At 32.6% G+C, this 22,732-nt stretch overlaps 2 protein-coding genes across 2 annotated transcripts in view; one reads left to right on the top strand and one right to left on the bottom strand.

Annotated features, from left to right (window-relative positions):
• Window positions 1-1,194: 1,194 nt before the first annotated feature.
• Window positions 1,195-22,732, top strand: part of IFT74 (intraflagellar transport 74) — a gene marked incomplete at its 3' end in the record, with an annotated part of 63,191 nt that continues 41,653 nt past the window's right edge. Inside the window, exons 1-7 of the mRNA XM_084236769.1 lie at window positions 1,195-1,446; window positions 6,833-6,968; window positions 8,718-8,766; window positions 9,997-10,095; window positions 10,256-10,316; window positions 12,348-12,407; window positions 14,118-14,179. Coding sequence (XP_084092895.1) covers window positions 1,327-1,446; window positions 6,833-6,968; window positions 8,718-8,766; window positions 9,997-10,095; window positions 10,256-10,316; window positions 12,348-12,407; window positions 14,118-14,179 — 587 coding nt within the window. The 5' untranslated portion in view covers window positions 1,195-1,326. The remainder of the gene's footprint in view (window positions 1,447-6,832; window positions 6,969-8,717; window positions 8,767-9,996; window positions 10,096-10,255; window positions 10,317-12,347; window positions 12,408-14,117; window positions 14,180-22,732) is intronic.
• LRRC19 (leucine rich repeat containing 19) lies at window positions 18,358-21,467 on the bottom strand (the record flags this gene model as incomplete). Its single annotated transcript, XM_084236231.1, has 4 exons — window positions 21,280-21,467; window positions 19,804-20,314; window positions 19,173-19,361; window positions 18,358-18,683 (listed from the first exon to the last, which is right to left on the bottom strand). Exons 1-4 carry the CDS (start codon window positions 21,358-21,360, stop codon window positions 18,358-18,360), a joined length of 1,107 nt encoding a protein of 368 aa, XP_084092357.1. The 5' UTR covers window positions 21,361-21,467.

Genomic DNA, 22,732 nt, shown 5'->3' with positions numbered 1-22,732 from the left:
GTACAGATTAAGCATTTTGGGATAAAATCCATAAAACTATGTGATTAAGAATAGGAAATGAGGAAGAGGAAGAAATAAACACTAACCTGGCTTGTATGATTAGACAGCGGTACCAAGAGAAAGAACAAATTTGTGGTGATAACAATAAGCTTAAATTTATAGGTATTTTAACATATCGATGGGACGTTCAAGTGGAATTGATAAACTAGGAGAGGTTGAGTGAATTGAGGAAATGGTTTAAAGGGAGATGTAGTAAAAATAAAGTGGAGAAAAGAATGGAAAGAGAGGAGTTTAAGGTCAGAGTTAAGGTGTTTTTATGTAGATGATTTGTGATGAAGCAATTCTAGATGCTGACAAGCTGCTGATCTTGAATGATTGAAGTTGAGATGGTGACTGACAGATTATGTCAGGGAACTAAGAAACTAAAATGTTAGGTTTTGAATCTGTTTTCCAAATGGAAGTCATACAATATGTTGGTGGGAATGGAATAGACAGTTTATCAACTGGGTGTTAAGGACTTTAATAAAGATGGGGGAGAGATTAGGAAATGCCTACATAATAGCAACCAGGAAAGATCTAAGGCAATATGGTTGCATTCTTTGATCCTCAAGAAAAGAGAATCCTGCTTGTTTTTTTGTTTTATTTTGTTTTGTTTTGTTTTTTTAAGACTTGGGAGAATAATGGTTTAGGAGACACTGAGGAGCAGGTAGAGTGCTGCACACATCTATTTTGGTTTAGAATTATGGGACAGGATGCTAACAGTACCTTCATCGCCAAAAGCATTTTCCATGGAAACCAGAATTTTGTTAAGGCAAAGAGAAAAAGGACGTATTTGATAACAAGATTAAGAATATAAAGCAGTTAATCATTGACCAGAAAGCAAAGGAAAGAGTTGGGACAAAAATAAGACTGACTATGCAAGGAGAGAGAAAACTTACTGGAAGTGTCCCGTGAGAGCATAGCAGAGAGCTATAACTAGAGGGATTGCATTTTGATAAAATAATAGGAGTATGAGGAGAGCATGTTGTAATAAATGGTTCTAAATGGAATTTTTTAAAGAATTTTTTTATTAGGCGCAATGGTTTACAGCTTTGTGAATATGGTTCAGAAAAGTAGGCTTCTACCTCTTCAGGTGTATGTAAATGTAATATCAATGTCAAAATTTAAATAGAATTAAAACAGATCTAATTTTTTAGTGGTACCTACAATGCCAATTTGTAAGAAATGTTATCATTAATTAAATGTTTGAGGGAAATGTGAATTAATTGTGTCTTACTATAAAGGCTATCAAAGGAGAATTAATCTATTCCTTAAAGTGACTGAGCCATGGCCAGCAATCATAAAGCTTCAGTAACTCGTCCTGTTTCACGTGGTGGAGTTGGGATGACAGGAAGACCTCCTTCTGGAATACGTCCCCCATCAGGAAATATTCGAGTGGCAACTGCAGTAAGTTTAAAACAAATCTATGAATTCTTGTGTATATATCTTGGTAAATATTGGAAATTCTGCCTATAATACAGAGTTCTACTTTGTTATTTCTTTATCAGCGTGCTATTATATGTGTTTGTGTTTGAAATATATCTAGAACATAAATTTAGAAGAATGTCTGAAAGACCTATTGAGACTAGATGCCTGTTCATGATGAATTTAAATTTATTTTAAGGCTACAATAATTCAGTGATATAGTGGGTTGGTACTAGGATCAAATGAAATAAAATAAACCAGACACAGGATCTGAACATATGTAAGAATTTATTTAATAAGGTGGCATTTCAAATTAGTTGGAAAAGCATGGAGTATTTAACAGGGCATTTAAAAACTGGTGAACCATTTTTTTGTTTGTTTGTTTTTTAAATTGATCCTTGCCTCACATAAAATTCTAGATATTTAGAAACTTAAATTTAGAAAATAAAATCATAAATGTGCTACAAGAAAATGTTGGCAAGTATGTAACATAAAACTTAATATGTTCTAGGACTGTCTAAAAATGACGGAGACACTAAACACTGAAGGGGAGAGTATTTCGGTATATTCGAATTTAAGAAAATTTAAAACTACAAAAAAGTTAAAAGAAAAATGACTAATTAGTAAAAACATACTATAACATATTTCACATATAGATTTCAAAAATCTTAACAATAAAAGGCAAGCGGTCTCCCTGGTGATGTAGGGGTTAAAATCTCAGTGCTATCAAGCTATTGACAGCCACCATAGTAGCATCAGTTTGATTCCTGTCAGGGGAACTAACCCACAAGGCACAGCAGACTTCCCATCTCCTGCTGCTCCCTTCAGCAGTGTAGTTCAGTCAGTCTGCCTGTTTTGCTTCCCACTCTCTGGTGACTCCTCTCACTCCCTGCACCTCAGCCTACACCCCAGCTCTTGTATGCATAAATAAATAAAATAAATCTTTAAAATAGAAGGCAAACTACTAATTTTTAAATGCTCTTTCTATATTATAACTATGAACCCTATGTCCAATCAAAAGTCCATCACATTTCTTTTGGGTGTGGAAGGGGAGATAACATTATACAACTATTCTCCAATTCATCAAGGACAATAAAAAAGCAAAAATCAGAAAAAACACAATACTCTAATTTAAAAATATATTACAGATAATAAATAAAACAATGTACAGATAACCACAGCAACCTACAAACCAACTCTAGTAAATATTGAGAGCATAATGTTAGATAGTATCGTAAATCAATGGATCACTCAGGGAAATGTATACCACATTAGAAAAAAATTGGATAGTTTACAAACTGATAACTCCAAGCAAAGTAATATAGTATAAAGCAATTTACTTCGTTTTTTAATAATTATGACATACTGAAAATTTGGGAGCAGTGTAAATGATCTTACAACAGGTAAGTTTTACATTATAATATGCTTATAACAGGGTATTAGGTAACCATTAAAATTTATTTCCAAAGAATATTTGAGGCAATTATATACCTTTATAATGCAATAGTAAGCCAAAAAAGGGCAGAGTGCTATCAGTTTAACATTTAAAACATTTATATAAAAAGCATTTTTGCGTATATACGAAGCAATGAATATGCTAAAATATTCATAGTAATTTTTCAATGCTCACAAGAGTTGATTTTAACTACCTCATAATATATGTTAATATATGAGGTACACAAACTCAGACAGCAGCCTAACTGCATACTGTAGATAATACTGGATCCTATGCTTAATTAGTAAAAAAAGCAGCATTTTTTGGAGTGAAAAGTTGGCTTTTCTTAAAGTTTTCATTTTTCTAGAAGTTCAAGTAATGTTACAATCATATTCAACTTATACTGAAATTATTGTTCAGAAGTCTACATATATATTTATCTATATAAGTAGGTAGATCTAGATAAATATATGGTACTAAGCTAGAATATCTTTGCCTATTATTCTAATAAGAATTTATGCTTGTTAGTGAAATATTTATAAAGGGAATATGTCACTTATTGGCCAACTATTATTTACCAGGTGCTTTACCTACTTAAAATTTAGTTTTAAAAAAAAAGTTTAGGGCCTCCCCGGTGGCGCAGCGGTTGAGCGCTGGGTTGCGAAGCTGCGCGCGGCCTCTGCGGCGCCGGTTCGATCCCCGGCTGCTCCCCGGCCGCCGGAGGAGGGTCCCGCATGGCGTGCAGACCTCTCCTGCCGCCCGCTGCTCCCCTCAGCAGTGTGCTTCGGTCCTTCTGCCTGCTCTGCTCCCCGCTCTGGCTCTGGTGAATTCTCTCACCCTCCCGCGCTTCTGACTGTACCCAGTGCATGTATAAACAAAAACAAACAAACAAACCAGCAAACAAATAAATGAAGCATGCCTCTATAAAAAAAAAAAAAATAAAAAAAAAAATAAAAAAAAAAAGTTTAGGGCCTTCCCTGGTGGCACAAGGGGTTAAGATGCAACCTATGAAGCTCGCCACAGCCACTGTAGCACCAGTTCGATCCCTCACCAGGGAGCAACCCACATGGCGCAGCAGACTTCTCCTGTCTCGCCCGCTGCACCCCTCTGCAGTGTATTTCAGTCAGTATGCCTGTTCTGTTCCCCACTCTGTTTCTGATGAATCCTCTCCCTCTCACCTCTGGCCTGTACCCCAGTTCTTGTATGTATGAATAAATAAATCTTTAAAAAAGAAAAGTTTAAAAAAAAAAAAAAGAGGGCAAGTCTCACATCTTTTTCTCTCTGCCCCAGGTATAACCATTGTCAACATTGTGACTTACATCTTTTAGGACGCTTTTCTGTCTATTTACAAATACCCTTTCGTATACAATTGGTATTAGTGTAGTCTTTTCCAAAATCAGGATAATACTATATGGTACATTCTTATTTTCTCCTTTATTTTCAATAATATGTTGAAAATATATATTCACACATATATATATTCACACATATATTCATAATATATTATTATACATATAATATTCATGTGATATATGCATATATATTTGTTCTTCATGTGTGCAATTTTAATTTAGTTTCTTCTCTATACTATAATCTGATAATTTTTTTTAAAGCACAGTTATTTGAGTAACTGTTATGACTGCATAGAGCAAATGAGGAAATTATTCAGAAGGTTTACCCAGGGAAAGATTTAGCATTCGCTTCCAAAGATCATTCAGGATAACTGAACTCATTTCATTTAAATCTGTAGTTGACGGTATTCCTGTGTAGTGACAGTGTTCTCTAGAATGCGTTACTGTTGCTGGCAACTATACTCAAAATATTTACCAAGTAGTTCTCAGAATCTTTGTTAACTTAAGGGCTAAATTAATTGATAGGATTAGAATTTCAAATAATCAGAATATAAGATGATGGGTATTCCAATCCTTATCTAAAACTTCTGCTTTGGCAGAAAGAATAGGGGGAAAGAAAGGAAAGAAAAACAAAGCAAGGACATCTTGGAACCTTTTCGATTGGTCTTTTATACTTTCTCATGCCAGTCCGTACTCTGAACTGACAAGAATTTTTCTGTCCTTTCCTCATGGTATAGAAACTCATGCTGGATTTTGCAGACCTAAACTAGAGAATCATGTCTAGTAATCTGAATTCTTGTTTAATGATGTGAGCCTTTTAGCAGTTACATGAATATCCTGTGGTGGGATTATAACTAATTTTTTTAATTCAAAATGAAATTTATTTTATAAGTAACATATACTTAATGTAATAATGCTGAAAATACTGAATGAATTTAATGGACAAAGTAAAAATAACTATTCAATGTATAGACATAACCATTATTACTATTTTTATTATATAATTATTTTTAAATAATACTCTGCACCTTTTTTTTTACAAAAATGGAATTATATATACTGTTTTATAAACTATTTATATATACAGGTGTGTGTTTATATACACTAAACCTTACTTTTACCATTTTCTATAAATAAAGACAAATAACTGGACATTTAGCTCCTTTCTGGTTTGAAGAATTTAAATAATTTCTGTACATAGAATTATTTTTTAAATGTATTTATTTATTTGAGGTAACAGTGCTTTATATCACTCTGTATGGTTCAGAGGAATAGGTTCATAACTTCTCAGATGTGCAGTGTCTACCACACCCACCCCTGAGCAACTACTTCCCTTTTTCATGCACCTTTGGGCCCCCTACTCACTTAATTCCCACCTCTTTTCCCCCTCTCATGGCCTCAGTTCTGCAGTCATTTCTAGAATGTGTTTTGCTTTAGTTCTATCAGTTTCTTTGTTTTGTTTCTCTATATTCCACATATGTGTGAAATCATCCAATATTTGTCTTTCTCCCCCAGGCTTATTTCACTTAACATAGTTCCCTCCAGTTTCATCCACATTGTCACAAATGGCAGCTTTTTTTTTTTTTAATATAGCGCAATAGCATTCCATCATATTTACGTACCAAATCTTAATCCACTTAACTGTGGTAGAGCACATAGGTGATTCCTATAATTTGGCTATTGTATGTAGTGCTGCAGTGAACATAGGGGTACGTATATCCCTTCTAATTAGTGTTTTTGCCATCTTTGGTAAATGCCAAGGAGTGGAATTACTGGATCATATCATGTATCTATTTTTAATGTTTTGAGAAACCCCCATACCATTTTCCCATCGGGGCTAGGTGAATCAGCATTCCCACCAGCAGTATACACCATCCAGTATTTATCTTTCTCCTTCTGTCTTATTTTACTTGGCCTGACTCTAGTCACCATGCTGGTGAATGGAAGCTAAGGACCAGCAGCCCAGTTCTTGCTGACACAGCTGGAGTTTGGGCCTGAGTTTTGGCTCCCCTGCTGGTAATGGATGCCAGGGAAATCTGGCCCTTGCTGCGGTGGCTGGGGAGGGGAGTGTCCTATGGCTGGTGATTGGATGCTGGTAGATGTTTGACTCTTGCTTTTGCAGCTGTCCACTGTCAGATGGTGGGTACCTAGTACTACCTCCCATGACTGGTAGGCACTCTGGCAGCAGGGCTTCCCAGATGACTAAGGGCTGGGCTAGGTACCCCTCTCATGGATGTGCTCCAAGTACATGCTGCAGCCCTCTGTCTTACCTTTAGGAGTTAACTGCTTTCTTTTGCTACACTGGAGATGGGAGTACAAAGAGGATGTGAGCCTGCATCTTCACTCTGTTGCCAACTTGCCTGAATTCAGAATTCATTTAAAGAAATATTGTTTAATAGTCATAGAATTATAAATGTTGGGTGTGTTTAATAATTTTCATTTTCAGACATTCCAAAATATAAAGAATATTTTACAAATTATATAGAATTATAATAATAAAATATTCTCTTTGCCTTTTCAACAGTAGTAAAGGAACAGTATTTTTCTAGTTTACTAAACTAAAATCTTTTTTGTCATTTAGATGCCACCTGGAACAGCAAGACCAGGCTCTCGTGGAGGTCCCTTAGGGACAGGAGGAGTTCTGTCTTCTCAAATCAAAGTTGCTGATCGTCCTGTAACACAGCAAGGTTTGAGTGGAATGAAAACTGGCATGAAAGGTATTCATTTTAAGAAAATGAGTATATTGGGTATAAAAAGTATAAAAAGTATTATAGTCACATAGTACTGAATTAGCATGATAGTGTGAAAGAGAATGTTTCAATTCTTATTCCTTGATTTACAAAATGTTGTGAGGGTTAAACAAGAGAATGATTGTGAAATTATGTCATGAACTAGAGAGTTACATATATACATACACTATTTTGTCTTCATTTTTCTGAAATGGATCTTTGATGTAACTTGAGGAAATTTAAAATAATTTGTAAAAAGCTCAGGATTGAAAGTTAGTATTCTAGTATTGTAGAAATATTCTAAAGTGCCTTTTGATTGTTTCCATATTAAAATGGCACTATTAAAATACTTGTGTACTTATGAGAAGTATATAGAAATGATATCTATTCTAGTAATACTTTATTATAGTACATAAGTAAGGGAATGAGTCTAACATACAGATTTATTTAATCTGCATCTCTCATTGTGCCTTTCTGAATGTGTTAAGAGAAACCTCACAATATACTATATTATGAATTTAAAAATTGGTATGTGCTATAAATATAAATCAAAGCATGGTTAAATATTTTATATTGAGTTTTTGTCTTTTGTATTTGTGACAAATGACTTATCAGGGATGAAGGTATCCTTCTGGTAAAAAAATAATTATAAAATATACTGTCTTTCATAATATAGTGTGTTATACATTTGAGGAGACTTAAATCTTCCTATTTGCATTATAATACTACTTAGCTCACTAAATATTATAAACTAATTTATTATTTTGAAGTGTTTGCTTAATAATTACCAATTTTATAAAAAATGTCAAAATTATATCATTGAGGCTTTTAAAAATGTACTCATAGAAACACATATATTTATATTATTTTAAAATATTAAAGGTAGAAACATATTGAAATTCTATAGAAAATCCATTCAATATATTACTGTATTATTTTCACCTTCAAAACAGAATCAGTATCATTTAAGATGGTCAGTTTCTGCCAATGTATGTCAAAGCCTTATAGGAAAGAGTTCTGATCGTTACCATATGCATCACTATCTACTGTGACCTTTGTTTTTGCTCATCTAGTGCTCATTCCCCCATTCTAAAAAAAATTATTGTCTCATCATAGATTTCACGGTCAATATTCCCTAGCCTTTGCAAGGTTTGGGATGTTTAGCCTAGGAATACTTTCTTAGTCTTACTGAAATGTATGATCATGGCTGTAAAGATGGTCTGAAACAAATTATGAAAAGTGATAGTCTCATCCACACATTGAGAAACTTACAGTCTAAACCTGCATATCCATTATGATAGCCAATAGCTACATGTAACTATTTAAATTTTTATTTATTAAAATTAAGTAAAATAAAAATTCAGATCCATAATGGCATCAGCCAAATTTCATACTCAGAGATTCTATGTAGCTGCTTTATTGGGTGGTGCTGATATAGAATATTTCTGTTGTTATGGAAGTTCTTCTATCTTTGACACCTTAAACCAAATTCCATTCAGTCACCCTGTCCTGTAGATCCTACCCCTCCTCTAGTCCCATCTTTGTAGCTTAAGCTTCCACTATGTCATCATGATATAATACTAGTAATCATTTCCATTTCCATGATTCTTATTGATTAACAGATTTATAGGGGCATTCATGAGGTTGATCAAAGAAGTGTAATTCTGGTTATGCTTTGAATTTGCTATTTTGGCAGCATTTCCAAAGTAAACACTAATAATTTAAATTTTTTTTTAGGTCCCCAGAGGCAAATTTTAGACAAATCCTATTATCTTGGCCTTCTTAGGTATGTTAAATAAACACTTATTTTTTCTATGCCTGATCATGAGGTTTTAACTATGGTGCTTATTAATGTAATTAGGCATATGTTGATTTCTAAGAACTCTTTTGTATTGTAGCAGAGTTTCTGGCTGTGCAGCAAACTGGAGATGAAAATGCAATTAGGATTTTAAAATTTTGTGAGTTTTTTTAAAGATTTATTTTTATTTATGCGTACAAGAACTGGGGTATTTATAGGCAAAGGTGCAGGGAGGGGAATGGGGTGAGAGGATTCACCAGAGACAGATTGGGGAGTAGATCAGACCGATCTACTGAAATACACTGCTGAGGGAAGCAGCAGATAAGACAGGAGAGGTCTGCTGCGCCATGTGGGTTAGCTCCCTGGCAGGGGATTGAACTCATGCTGCAGTGGCTAGCAATAGCTTGATAGCACTGAGACTTTAAACCCCTGTGCCATCAGGGAGGCCCCAAAATCTTGTGAATTTGTATCTAAGTGACCTTTATTTTTCAAGTTCACATTTTTTATTTAATGATAAGAATAATCTTTTTTGTTTCATTCACTATTCTGAAGTGTATTATTCATGACATTGGAATGTCATCAGTTACCTTTTAATAAGAAATGGAAATATACTTATTTAGTATATTGGTCAGTTATTACAGTTGTGGCCTAATTTTAACTCATTCACAAATTATGTTATATTTCTCTATGTATGCCACTCTAACTTAAGAACCTTTCTTTTTCCTTCATTTTCTATTTACCTTTTCTTCTGCTTATATATCCTACTGTCCATTTTACTCTATTTTCTTCTGGTCTCATTATCGAGATCTTCTTTCATATTTCCATTCCATTTTAATCCATATTTCTATCATTTCCTAAGTGCCCTACTTTATTCCTTAGTCCTCCTTTTTTAATTTCTCATTGATCTTAAACTTTTTGATTCTCAAACTCTAGAAGGTAATAAATCTGTAAATTCCCCATCTGTCCTCAAAACTAACATTAATAAAAAAGATAGTGAGGCCATCAATTGTGACTTAAGGTTTTAATGACTAAAGGATATTCATTTGAGTTTGTTTCATTATTAATAAAATAAGCCACTTAAATTATTTTCTTTCTTTAGTGAAAATTTTAAAAATACATTTGTATTATTGTACATTTATTAAAAGTTTTCTGTTTGACTAGAAAGACTCTTTTCTGGATTTGGAAATATTGCTGAATTTCTTATTTCTTTTCATTTAGGAGTAAAATAAGTGAACTTACTATAGAAATTAATAAACTCCAGAAAGAAATAGAAATGTACAATCAAGAGAATTCAGTATATTTGTCATATGAAAAGAGGTAAGTAATATTTAGTTAAAATGTGCAAGATTTTTTTATATGAGTACCATAACACTTAATGTAACATATTTCAGAAGTTTAATGCTGAATTTTTAGTTCTACATAATATTTGTAATACTCATCCTCATTTCTTTATGAATGTATTTTTTTATGCTTGCAGAGCTGAGACTTTAGCTGTTGAAATCAAAGAGTTTCAAGGACAACTTGCAGACTACAACATGGTATTTGTTTTTTTCTGAGATAATTTCCATTGAATATTTTGACTGCTTTTTACACCTTTAAAAACATATTAAATAGGGCCTCCCCTGGTGGCGCAGCGGTTGAGCGCTGGGCTGCAAAGCTGCCCGCAGCCTCTGCAGCACCGATTCAATCCCTGGCCAGGGTCCCACATGGCAGGACAGACCTCTCCTGCCGCGCCCACTGCTCCCCTCAGCAGTGTATTTCGCCAGTCTGTCTGTCCTGTTCCCCGTTCTGGCTCTGGTGAATTCTCTCACCCTCCCGTGCTTCTGACTATATCCAGTGCTTGTAGAAATAAATAAATAAACCTTTGAAAAAAAACATATTAAATAATACTTAAACATATGGGGCCTCCCTGGTGGTGCAAAGGGGTTAAGTTTTGGCACTATGAAGCAATTCACAGCCTCTGCAGCACGAGTTCAATACCTGGCTGGGGAGCTGCCCACATGGAGTGGCAGACCTCTCCTGTCTTGCCTGCTGCTCCCCTCAGCAGTGTATTTCAGTCAGTCTGCCTGTTCTACTCCCCACTCTGTCTCTGGTGAATCCTCTTACCCTTACACGTCTGGCCTGTACCCCAGTTCTTGTATGCATAAATAAATAAATCTTTAAAAAATAATAAAAATAATGTTAAAAAAGTAAGAAACTTTCTACCTTAATGGTTAGGTAAATTTGGTATTGATATTTGATATTATGATAGTGTACTTGGAATTTTACCAACAAACTTAGACAAAGTGTGTTGGTCTATGGACATAACTAACTTTTTTTAGGACTTAATAGTGCAAAATTTTTAGTAGATGATATTCTATTCAAAATTAGTTTTTTATAAAATATGAAATGACATAAGATGAAGAGGATTTGAGTTTTCCTGGAATACCGTAAGCAAATTATTTAGCATTAAATATAGTGTAAAAAAGTATGTCATTTGTAGGCTTAATGAAGAAACCACTTAGCTAGATATCTAACATATGTCAATAGTAAGCACCTGATTTTAGGTCTTATTAGCACTGATTATGTTACAAGTGAAAATGTGATACAAAATATGTATTACATTAATAAAGCTTAGTCTTTTAGAATCAATTATACCCAAATAGTTTACTTTTATTAGCCCTCCTATTCAAATTCTGGTTCCACAACTTGCTAAATTTATTTATTTGCTAAGTATGAATGATAATTTCTACAGAGTATTTGTGAAATTTAAGTGAATTAACACACATAATAGGTTCAGAATAGTGTTTGGTAGAAGGTAAATGTTAGCTATTGCTATCATTGTCTAACTTTTTAAAGTAAGCTTACTGGTGTTCTGTTCATGCTATGCCTTACCCTGTTGATTTAAAAAAAAAAATTAAAAGACCAAGAAAATTGTTTTACATTTTCTTTCTTTTTTTTTTTTTAAGATTTATTTATTTATGCATACAAGAGCTTGGGTACAGGCCAGAGATGCAGGGGATGAGAGGATCCACCAGAGACAGAGTGGGGAAAAGAACAGGCAGACTAACTGAAATACAATGCTGTGGGGAACAGTGGGGAGACAGGAGAGTTCTGCCTTGCCAGGGATCGAACTCGAGCCACAGAGGATGTGGATTGCTTCATACTGCAGTGCTTAACCCCTTGTGCCACCAGGGAGGCCCTTTTTTACATTTTCATCGGTATAGATTTGTTAATCTTTTAATACCTCTCTACTGGATTAAAAGAAAAAAGTGATTTCAAAACGTTTCTTCTCAGGAACTCTTTTTATAAATCAGTTATCTTTTCAGAACAGGTAGAACTCCTCTACAGAAAGAGTAGTTCATTTTGCTCATTTTTTCTTCTCTAAAATTATTAATTGGTCAAATGTATAGTATATGTTTACTTGGGTACCTTAATTTTACCTTTATTTTAGAAGATAAAATAGTTGAAAGTATTAAAACTGAAATTACTACTCATTATTCATAAGATTGATGACTATATTATGAATTTTGAAGAAAGTTTATTGAGAGTAATAGAATGTGTTTTCTTTTTTATATTTCTGTTTTCAGTTGGTGGATAAACTTAATACCAATACTGAAATGGAAGAAGTAATGAATGATTACAACATGGTAAGAAAATTTATATGTATAAGCAATTCATCTATGTATATCATATCCTCCAAAACAAAGTATTTGTATCTCAAAGTAGTTTGATAGAACCTATGGACTTTAGCAATAGGTGTTACTCTGATTTTAAATACTAGTAATACAGTTGAGTCCCTTTGTAATGGTTGACACTCTCAGGTAGATGCTTTAGTGACTATGAGGCTAGAGTTTAAACTGTTCTCACACTCAGCTTCAGTTAGGGAATACCATGTACATGTTCTTATATACAAATTAGTTTTTAATACTTCTATTTTAATATTTGCACAAGTGGAGCTGAGTTCTTACTGAGATATTGTGATACCTTTACATAATTTTGTAAGAAAGGGTGAAAAATGTATAGTTAGTATGATGCTAGACATACTACTACTTTTGATTGGTAAATGAGAATTTATGTTCAATGTTCTTAGATTATTTCGTAGAAAATAATAAAATGATAACTAGCTTATTTTGATTATAAACATTTGGAAGAAAATGACATGCAACTTTTAACTTATTATATAGCTTGTTATTTACTTGCATGATCAAAGACTATCTTATGACAACATAGAATTTATAAGATAAATCCTTAAATTGGAGTTCTAAAAGCATGATAATTAAGTGAAACTATTCTTAGCTTTAGAACACAGAATAATTCCAAATTTAAATATGGTATATAAAAAAGTTATATTTTCTATATGTTTTGTTAGTTATAAGGATTCGGTGACACAGGGGTTAAAAACAGCGCTGTTAAGCTATTGCCAGCCACTGCAGCAGGAGTTCAATCCCTGGCCAGGGAGCAACCCACATGGCATAGGGACCTCTCATCCCTTGCCTGCTGCTCCCCTCAGCTGTGTATTTCAGTAGATCTGCCTTTTCTGCTCCCCACTCTCTCTGGTGAATCCTCTCACCCCTCAACCCCTGCACCTCTGGCTTACACCACAGTTCTTATATGCATAAATAAATAAATCTTTAAAATAAAAAAAGAATAAAACTTGTGGTGGGTCTAAATTCAACATATTCCTAACATTAAACATCCAATACATATTTGAAATGCTCTATATAAATGAAGTTTACTTCAAATTATTTGACAGGTCACTAAACAATAATTTTGGTGTGAGGTAACAATACCAGGAAAGAGACTGGTATTGTGATACTTGCTAAATGAAACACACATTTTTTTTTTTTAATTTTGCATATAGCACTAGTATTATCCAGCTACCCTAAAGGTGTGGATCCTTTTTTGTCATTTGTCTAATGATTAAAAGCAAAAATTCAGAAGCCAGGTTCCGTTTAACAAAGAACTTTATTGCCTAACAAGCAATGGAGAATGGAAAAATTGTGCTCAAAAACCTTCTCCCTGAGCTTTAGGAAGGGTTTCCCTTTTATTTGGGGACTGGTAAATCACAAAATCAGGGTAGAGTCTTGAAGTGTCATGCACAGAAGGTCTCCTCATGCACCAGGAACTCTTGGCACATGTCTCCTTCCCCTAAGACACTCACTCACCATCTTGGGAATAACCAGTTGAGTCTAATACCTATCTCCAATCTCAGGCTTATAAAAGGAAAACTTGATGTAAATTTTCTACCTCACAGTTACATTAGTATCATTATAATAATCTCTCAGTTTTTTATCAGAAAGAAACAGTTTGGCTTAATGGCTATTTTTGGTTATTAACTTTGTTAACCCTTTTTTCAGCTTAAAGCTCAAAATGACCGAGAAGCACAAAGTATGGATATCATATTTACTGAAAGACAAGCGTAAGTACAGTCCACTTAGAAATAATAGATTTATTAGTGAGCTGTTACCAGGTACCAGGTAGTTTAACCTCAGAGTCGTTTATTTCCTTTCACATTTTCTTAACTGTCCCTGTTGCATTTTTTTAAATGTTGAATATTTGCAATACAAATTTTATTGTTTACACATCTGTTATCATCATTTACCATTAAGTACCTGTACTGAGATTATTCACAAAGAAAATTACTGTGTAGATTAGCTAAATAAGATTTCTACTTATAGGAGTTTAAACTTTAAGTTGATTAAGAATATTTTCACCTGTGTCATTTGTAATTTTAACCTGGGCTTTTAAACTAATTTGATTATGAGATTTAAACCCCAGTCTAATGAGAGGCATTTACATTTTTTCATTAGTATTGATAATTAATAGTTATTATAATAGTCTATATCATAGATGTAGTTGCAGCTTTATATATAACCCAGTTAAAGACCAAATGCCAAGTAACTTTGACCTCGGGAATAAGTGGCAGTTACAATAATGCCTATAAAGATAAGTAGGTATGATATATTTGTCTTAGTCTGTTTGGTCTGTTATAATAAAATACCATAGACTGGGTATCTTATAAACAACAGGAGTTTACTGTTAACATTTCAGGAAGCTGGGAAGTACAATACCAAAGCACCAGCTTGGTATCATCGTGGTGAAGGCTGTTTTCCCGATTCAAATTTTGTGCCTTATGGCTGTGTCTTTACAAGAGGGAAGGGTTTGAGAACTGTGTGGGATCTCATGAGGATGCCATCTGTGTACCTAATCACTTCCCAAAGGCCCCACCTATTAATACTACCACCTATGGGGATTAGGATTTAAACATGAATTTGAATTGGGAAGAACATAAACATTGAGACCTAGAATGGTTAACATAATTATTCTTCATTGGCTTTTTGACCCTAATTGAATATTGTCTAAAACAGTGCAAATATAGAAGATGATATATTTTGTACACACATTTTGTCCCAGAAATTTATTGATAGCAGGGATAATAACCAAAATTACCAAAAATTTTTAACACCAAATATAATATATTACCTTTGCATAGACAAAAAAATTTTGCTGAAGAATAGTATACTGAAATATTGTTATACATTTGAAAGAGAAATATTATTCTTCTGTTGTTTAAAAATAAAAGTCTCTTTTTCCCCCATATCATCTCTCCTTATCAATTGATAGTACTGTAAACTACTCTCTTAAAAACTACAAAAAATGGAGTCTTTTCCCTTTTACAAAGAAAATTCCACATTCATAGTGACCAAGCTCTTACTTGAACATTTTTCCTGTGTTGCAGTTGTTCCAGATTTAAACCATTTAGCAAATATTTATTATTTACCATAGAGTATTTACTATACTGTCCTTTGTACCTAAATAAGAAATAATAAACTATTGTTTATGGAAGACTTTACAGAGCTTAGCACATTTCATTTATCTACAAAATTATTTAATACCCAGGTCAGATTTATAAACATTGTATGTACATGTTTTATAGATATATCATCTAAAAAGATAACTCCTAGACTATAGTTTTAAAATGCTGTAGGTTTTTATGTCTTTTTGGAATTCTTATAATATGGTAGTTTGTCCTAGAAATGTCAATATTTTCAAAACTTAATATTAGTAGTTTGTAGTTGAGGCTGAGTGAATAAGGTCTCTTGATCCTTTGAAGCAGAATTCTAAATTAAGAAAAAAAGTTATTTTTGTGAAGTTTATTTTCATATGCAACAAAAAGGATAGATTTGTTTCATGTGTTAACCAGATGGCCAACATCTGAAAAACACTAGGATCTATCTTGCCTCTATACATTCAAAGGAAGTATAAAATACCATACTTGAAAATGCAGGTGTGAAAAAGTTATTTTTTCACTCTCTTTTATACCACCAACTCAGAGTGGTATGACTGTCTAACTTTATTACAGAACACCTATTTACAATAAATTGATTACAATATATAACCTTGATATATTACTACAATGGCACTTAGATACCTGATTTTAATTAAATTTCATATGTCTGCTTGAATCAATGATTCTCTTCCAATTCTGAAGTCCGCACTTTCTAATTTGATAATAATTAGGATCAGTTATCCTTTAAAAACATGTAATTATAATTTCATATTCTATTTATTTTTGTTTAGTCACATATTTGTTAAAAACCAATATTCAATTAAAACACTTTTGAATATGAGATTAGATGTAGTCTTTGTCTTTTTATATTAATAGTTGCATTTCATTTTACCACATTTCCTAAATATTAATATTTGCATTTTAAATTAAAATATGTTTTAGCAGAATGATAGATGATTTAGAAAAAGATGTCTCATTTCCACAATTATTTCACTCTGACAGTTGAAATTTAATAATAAGGTATGATTGATATTATCTTTTAGAAATTATGAAATGTAGACATTTATATTCTTATTGAAAGCATGTTCCCCTAAACACAAGCAAATATGCATCATAAATAAATGAGTCAGTTCTTCTATTTTACAGGAAAACATGAGGAATGAAATGTCCATAGAAACATTGAAAATATTGCATGTTTCTGGAAATGTAGAAGGTCTCATGTATGTCCAAGGCAATGTGACTTCTCAGGAAAGATCTGAAAAGGCCAAAACTACCACTTCTGATTGATCGTGAAGCTCTGCACAGGCAGTGAAGGCTAAGTCAGAATTGTAAAGTGCATGCCTGAGTGTTGAAGTAGTATCTCAGAATACACACACACAGACATACACATCCTCTGAACAAATTAGAGAGTTATTGATTTTATGTGTCTAAGAAAATCTTTGTCCAACTATTAACAAAGCAGAGACTTCAATAACCAAATACAACAAAAAATACAGACTTCACAGAATTGCTTTACAAGTCACTAAACAAACAATAACAAAATGTAATAACAGCAAATTCTGGGAGAGGTGAGAATCTGATGTCCAGAGTTTCTGCGTTATATTATTTAAAATTTTCCTGATTTTAATAAAATAAATTAGGAGATATGCAAAGAAGCAAGAAAGTGTGGCCAATACAGATGGACAAACAATAAGTACCATCATTGACAAACTCTGGACACTAGACTTACTAGACAAAAATTTTAAATCCACCATTTTAAATATGATCAAAGGCCTTAAAGAAAACCATGTCTACATAACTAAAACAAATTATGAGAACAGAATTTGTTGTCACCAAATAACAGAATATCAGTAGGGAGACAGAAATTATTAAAAAGAAATGAATTGAAATTCTAGAGATGAAAAAATATAGTCAACTGAATGGAAAGGTCATCCTACACCTTTATTAGGGATTGTGCTTGAACTTTGTGCCTGTGGTTTAAATTGCTACTAAATTTTCAGGAAATTTATCATGCTAATTCAGTGAACATTTTAAAAATATTATACATATCCATGAATTCATTCTGTGAACATAAAATTAATCTTACTGTGTTGTCAATTTAAACTAATTCTGTTTCTTTGACCCTTATATAAATCCAAACCTTTATTTCTTTATTGATTCCAATTACTAAAACTTTAATTTAATATATATGACATTAAACTTCTGGGCTAGAATGAAAATCAGGTAGATACATTAATGAATCATTTACTGTAGTCTGTTTTCCTTACTATTATGTATTGTCTCCTGAATACTGCTGAAAATAGCACTGCTACTATTTGTAACTGCTAGCTTTTTTTTTTTTTTTAAGATTTATTTATTTTTTTAATACAAGCACTGGGTACAGTCAGAGACGCGGGAGGGTGAGAGAATTCACCAGAGCCAGAGCGGAGAGTAGAATAGGCAAAGTGACGAAGTACACTGCTGAGGGGAGCAGGTGGGTGGCAGGAGAGGTCTGCACACCATGTGGGACCCTCGCCTGGCAGCCAGTGATCAAACCGGCGCTGCAGAGGCTGCGGGCAGCTTCGCAATCCAGCGCTCAACCGCTGCGCCACCGGGGAGGCCAGTAACTGTTAGCTTTTGGTAAGTGTCAGTTGCTCTATTTGGACCTACTTGCTTAATATCAATGAGAAGAATATAGTTATATGGTATTTGTGTTTAATAACATGAAAGTCTATTAGCTATAGTTTAATATGCCTCATATCAAAATCTCATGTCTAAACTATGAGTTGATAACATTTTTTAGAAAATCAAACATTGAAAGAAAGAAATTAATCTTCATGTAATACTTGAGTATCTATATATTTATCTTCAATAAATCCATCATCATCTACCACAAATGAATGCAATTGTTCAAATATTACTGTAGTGTCTTCAGAGTTTGTATTTGATATCTGTGAAAGATAACTTGAATTTCTAGTAAGCCCATCTTCATAGGTTTCTACTTCATGCTCTTCCAGGCGATGATGATTGTAACTAAGCAGAAAATTATACCACACTGGACATTTGATGGCAATAAAAATGAGGAATGAAGTGAGCAGTACAGTGACTACAACACTGACAAGAAAAAACCAGCTTTTTCCGATTGGTTCATGTTCTTAAATGAAAGAGAGAGAGAGATTTTGTTAAATTGACAAAAAGTAAAGTAATTATAATTGTGTGTCCTGTAACTCCTCTATATTGGAGAAATAAACATATTTTATAATTTTCTTTAGGCAATAGTTGCTAAAGCTACAAAAAATAAAGATATATCACAGTGTGGTAAAAGAATACCTTTTTTAAAATAACTAGTTATCTTTGCAAATATTGCTTATCCATTCATTTAGGAACATTATTGATTATGCCTATTAAGATTTAAAACTGAGGCTCAGTGAAGGTAAATAATTTGCATAGTGGCATTTGGCTGCTAACTCTCAGAGCCTGGTTTGGAAATCCAGTATTTTGGAAAGTTTTTGTTGAGATGAGGAATTGTTCTTTCTTGTTGTTTACAGAAATTAAAAGTACAGAAAAATAATGAGAACAACCTCAGTTCAGTATACTAGTGTACTACTTTCAGCGATAGTAATATTCAAAAACGGTACATTACCTGAATTTCTTGTTAAGTTGTTCAAAGAGCTATTAAATGTTGAATTGCTAATGGACTGAAAATCATTGTAAAAATCTTCAGTTAGAGGTGAAGAAAACTTAGAATAGCATTTAGCCTTATAAGGTACTGTTTTGATACTGTAGTTCTTCAGGATATCTGGGGAGTTGCACATGGTGATGTTCTCATTTTCTAGTAAATAAGAAAGAATAAATTAAAATATATTATAGAAAATAAGAATGGCTAACAAGATTTTATAATTATTTTTATTCAGAATTTTACAATTATTATCTAGAATTTATTACATGTATAAGACTCTTAGATTTGCCTGGCAACACATTCTTGTTTATTAAGTTATTTTATGATAAGGTTTAAGTGCAGTATCTGTTTATTATTTAGTTTGCATTAATACATCTGATGTGATTAAGATTATAGTGAAAATCTGAATCTTAGGCCGAGCATGGTTAGTAGTTAACAAAGTAGAGAGCCTGTTTTCATCCACTCTCAGTGTTTCTCCTGTTCCCTTAAGCAGGAATGGTTTCCTTTACTTTAAAACATAAAATAAGGGGCTATTCTGGGGTGGAACAACACACAAAACTCAAATTTTGGTTTGTATTAAATTATGATAGCTTACCTAGTGTCACATTTGATGTGTTCAACCAGTTCTGCAAATTCAGTAGACAAGAGCAGTTCCATGGATTTTCATGTAAAATTATTAATTCCAGATGAAACCGTGGTGGTACATCCAAATAACTTATCAAATTGCCTTGCAGATTTAGAAGTCTCAGATTTTTTAGAGACACAAACATGTCGGGATTCAAATGTAATATTTTGTTTTGGCAGAGATATAACTGTTTTAGTTTATTTAAACCTGCAAATGCATGCTGTTGAATTAAGTGGATGGAGTTTTTACAGATATTTAAAATTTTTAGCTTGGAGAGATTAGTAAAACTATTACTATATAAAGCAGAGATATTGTTCTCAATCAAATAGAGTTCAGTGAGTAAAAAATACTGCTGTAGAACCCTAATGTCTGTAGCATTCAGAGAAATTTGGTTATAACTAAGATCAAGTATGTTAACTTCTTTATTAATATTCACTGGAATCAAAGAATAGTTCTTTTCAGTGAAATTACATTTGATTTCCTAAAAAAGAAAAATATTAAAAATGCATTAATCAGAAATAATATTAACATAATTTCCCAAATTTTTAGATCTAGACTTTAGACATTGGAAGGAAAAGGTTTAGAAAAATATCTATTATCTGATCTGATGGTATTATATAGTGTGAAAAAAATAAAGCAGATGCTTTTCTAATGGACTGAAAATCATTGTAAAAATCTTCAGTAAAAATCTTAACTGGGATGAAATACTGAAGATTAAGAAATTCTGATCCATACAATTGATCATGGTGATTTTAGCTTTGCATGTAGGTCTCTTTCAATTTATTCAACCATTACAGAAGAATGTTTCAATTTATTTTTGTGGAAATACGTGATAGTAATTCTGTTAAAATATTTAGTATTCCCCTGTGCAAGACTGACAGTTTTAATGAGGAAATTATTTTAAACATGTAATTTAAAAAAATAAGTAGAGCTACCAACATTAAACCTAGACTATTAAATAATTAAGAAATGATACACAATATGTAGCTCTGTAGGGTTAACAGCTCAGAGTTTGGTGCTTTAAACTAAAGTTTTTATCTTTAAAACAGAAATTGTACTCTGTATTGAATTTTAGGTGAAAGGAAGTAGTGCTCTCGTTATGTGGAGGGGATACAGAGAAATAGTTCTTGTTTTTATTGTTTTTGGAGTTGAAAGCAATCTTTTATTTTGTAGTAAGAATTTATACATACCTCCTTTAACCACTTTCAAAGAACTCAGTTTTATTTTGTTTTTTTTTTAGAGAACTCAGTTTTTGAAATGAAGACTGCTTTTGTCAAGTTAGAATCTAGCTCAGAGATAACAGTTGAATATACACAGCTAAATAAAGAACTAGTTTGATAACTTGGAATTTTTTTAAATTTTGTTTTCTTTTCATGTCTTGGGATATTTTGCTTAATATACCCACAGTGTGCCCTTGAAAATCACTACTTTATTGTAAAAACTTACTGTTTCAGAAGTCTGACTTTCATCTGATAATAATAGCATGGAGAAGGTCCAAAACAAGATTGTGATGCATTTAATTTTCATGTTGCAGACCTGATAGGAAAGAGCACATTTTCATCTGGATAGGGGACTAGCACTTGAAAGATTATTTAAGACATCTTGATAACCCTTTTCATTTCAGTTTTTTTCCTTAGAATACATAAAATGTGAAACAAATACTTGTCCTTCACTTTCTTTACATTCTAATTTTAAACTGAAAACCTTGTATAGAGAATGAAAGTACATTTTAAGGTGTCTCATTAGTTTCTAGAGCTATTGAAAGGAACTTTAAAATGATTGATGTGGTTGTGCATTTAAAATTTTGTAACATATGTAGACAAAAATACTCAGAAGAATATGTATTCATTAATATGTACATGTTTAAATATATCCTTGTGTTGTTACCTTTTTGCTTTTCAATTTTAGATGTTAACTATTCCTATAATCTGTTGACTTTGTAGGAGATAAGAGTCTTTCTTCCTTCATTTCTAGCACATCGGAGTCTTTCTTCCCTCATTTCTCTAGATAGTACATTATAATTTTGGTTAGATTAATATTCATTCTTTATATTATACCATAATATAATATTTATTATATATAATATTTATTCTTTATATTATACCATAAATATAGAAACACTATCAGTGACTGAATCATGTAACAGGATTACTTTTCTGTTCCTGCACTTTTCTCTTCTAAATTAACTGTTCTTTTTATTAATGTGCTTTATTTTCTGGGGTTTTTTTGGTTTTTTTTTTAATGAATGTACACACAAACTCTCCCCTAGCAAATCTCTCAATAATTTTTTTTAAATTCTTTTTTCCTCCCACCATTCCTTATCTCCCCTCATACTGTCTCCCTCCCCCTTTTCTCTTAACCTCAGAACTTTCATTTTGCTTATTGGTGTCCACAAGTTTATATAAGTATTTTGCTTTGTTGAATAATCTATGTAAATGTCCAATATTTGTCTTTGTCATTCTGACTTATGCATAATTCCTTCCATCTCTCTCCATTGTTAGTGCAAATCTCTTCATAGTTTACATATATACTAGGAACTTTATCTGTTTCATTTATTTAGAAAAGTTTCTCCAAGTACTTGTAACTAGTCTCTAATCTAGAGCAGCTGATCTCTAGGCCCTCTACACAGCAGTTGATGTCTGCTTTCCCTCTGTCCTCAGAGACAGTCCCTTTTGCTTTTGTTACTGGATTCCTGTTTTTCTAAAATATCCCTTGAATTATTACCTTATTTTTTTTAATGGAAAATCCTATAGTAGTTTCTGGAGGAGGGAAATTTTTTAGCTCTCGAAAGATATTGGGAAGTAACAAAATTCAAAGTAGAAAATAATTTTCTCTCGAAATGTAGACAGCATTGCCCTGTTGTCTTTGGGTTTTAGTATCACTCTTAAGAACTCTGATG

Source organism: Talpa europaea, assembly GCF_964194135.1.
Source record: "Talpa europaea genome assembly, chromosome: 7".
Taxonomy (NCBI): domain Eukaryota; kingdom Metazoa; phylum Chordata; class Mammalia; order Eulipotyphla; family Talpidae; genus Talpa; species Talpa europaea.
This window is presented reverse-complemented; position numbering and strand designations above follow the sequence as displayed.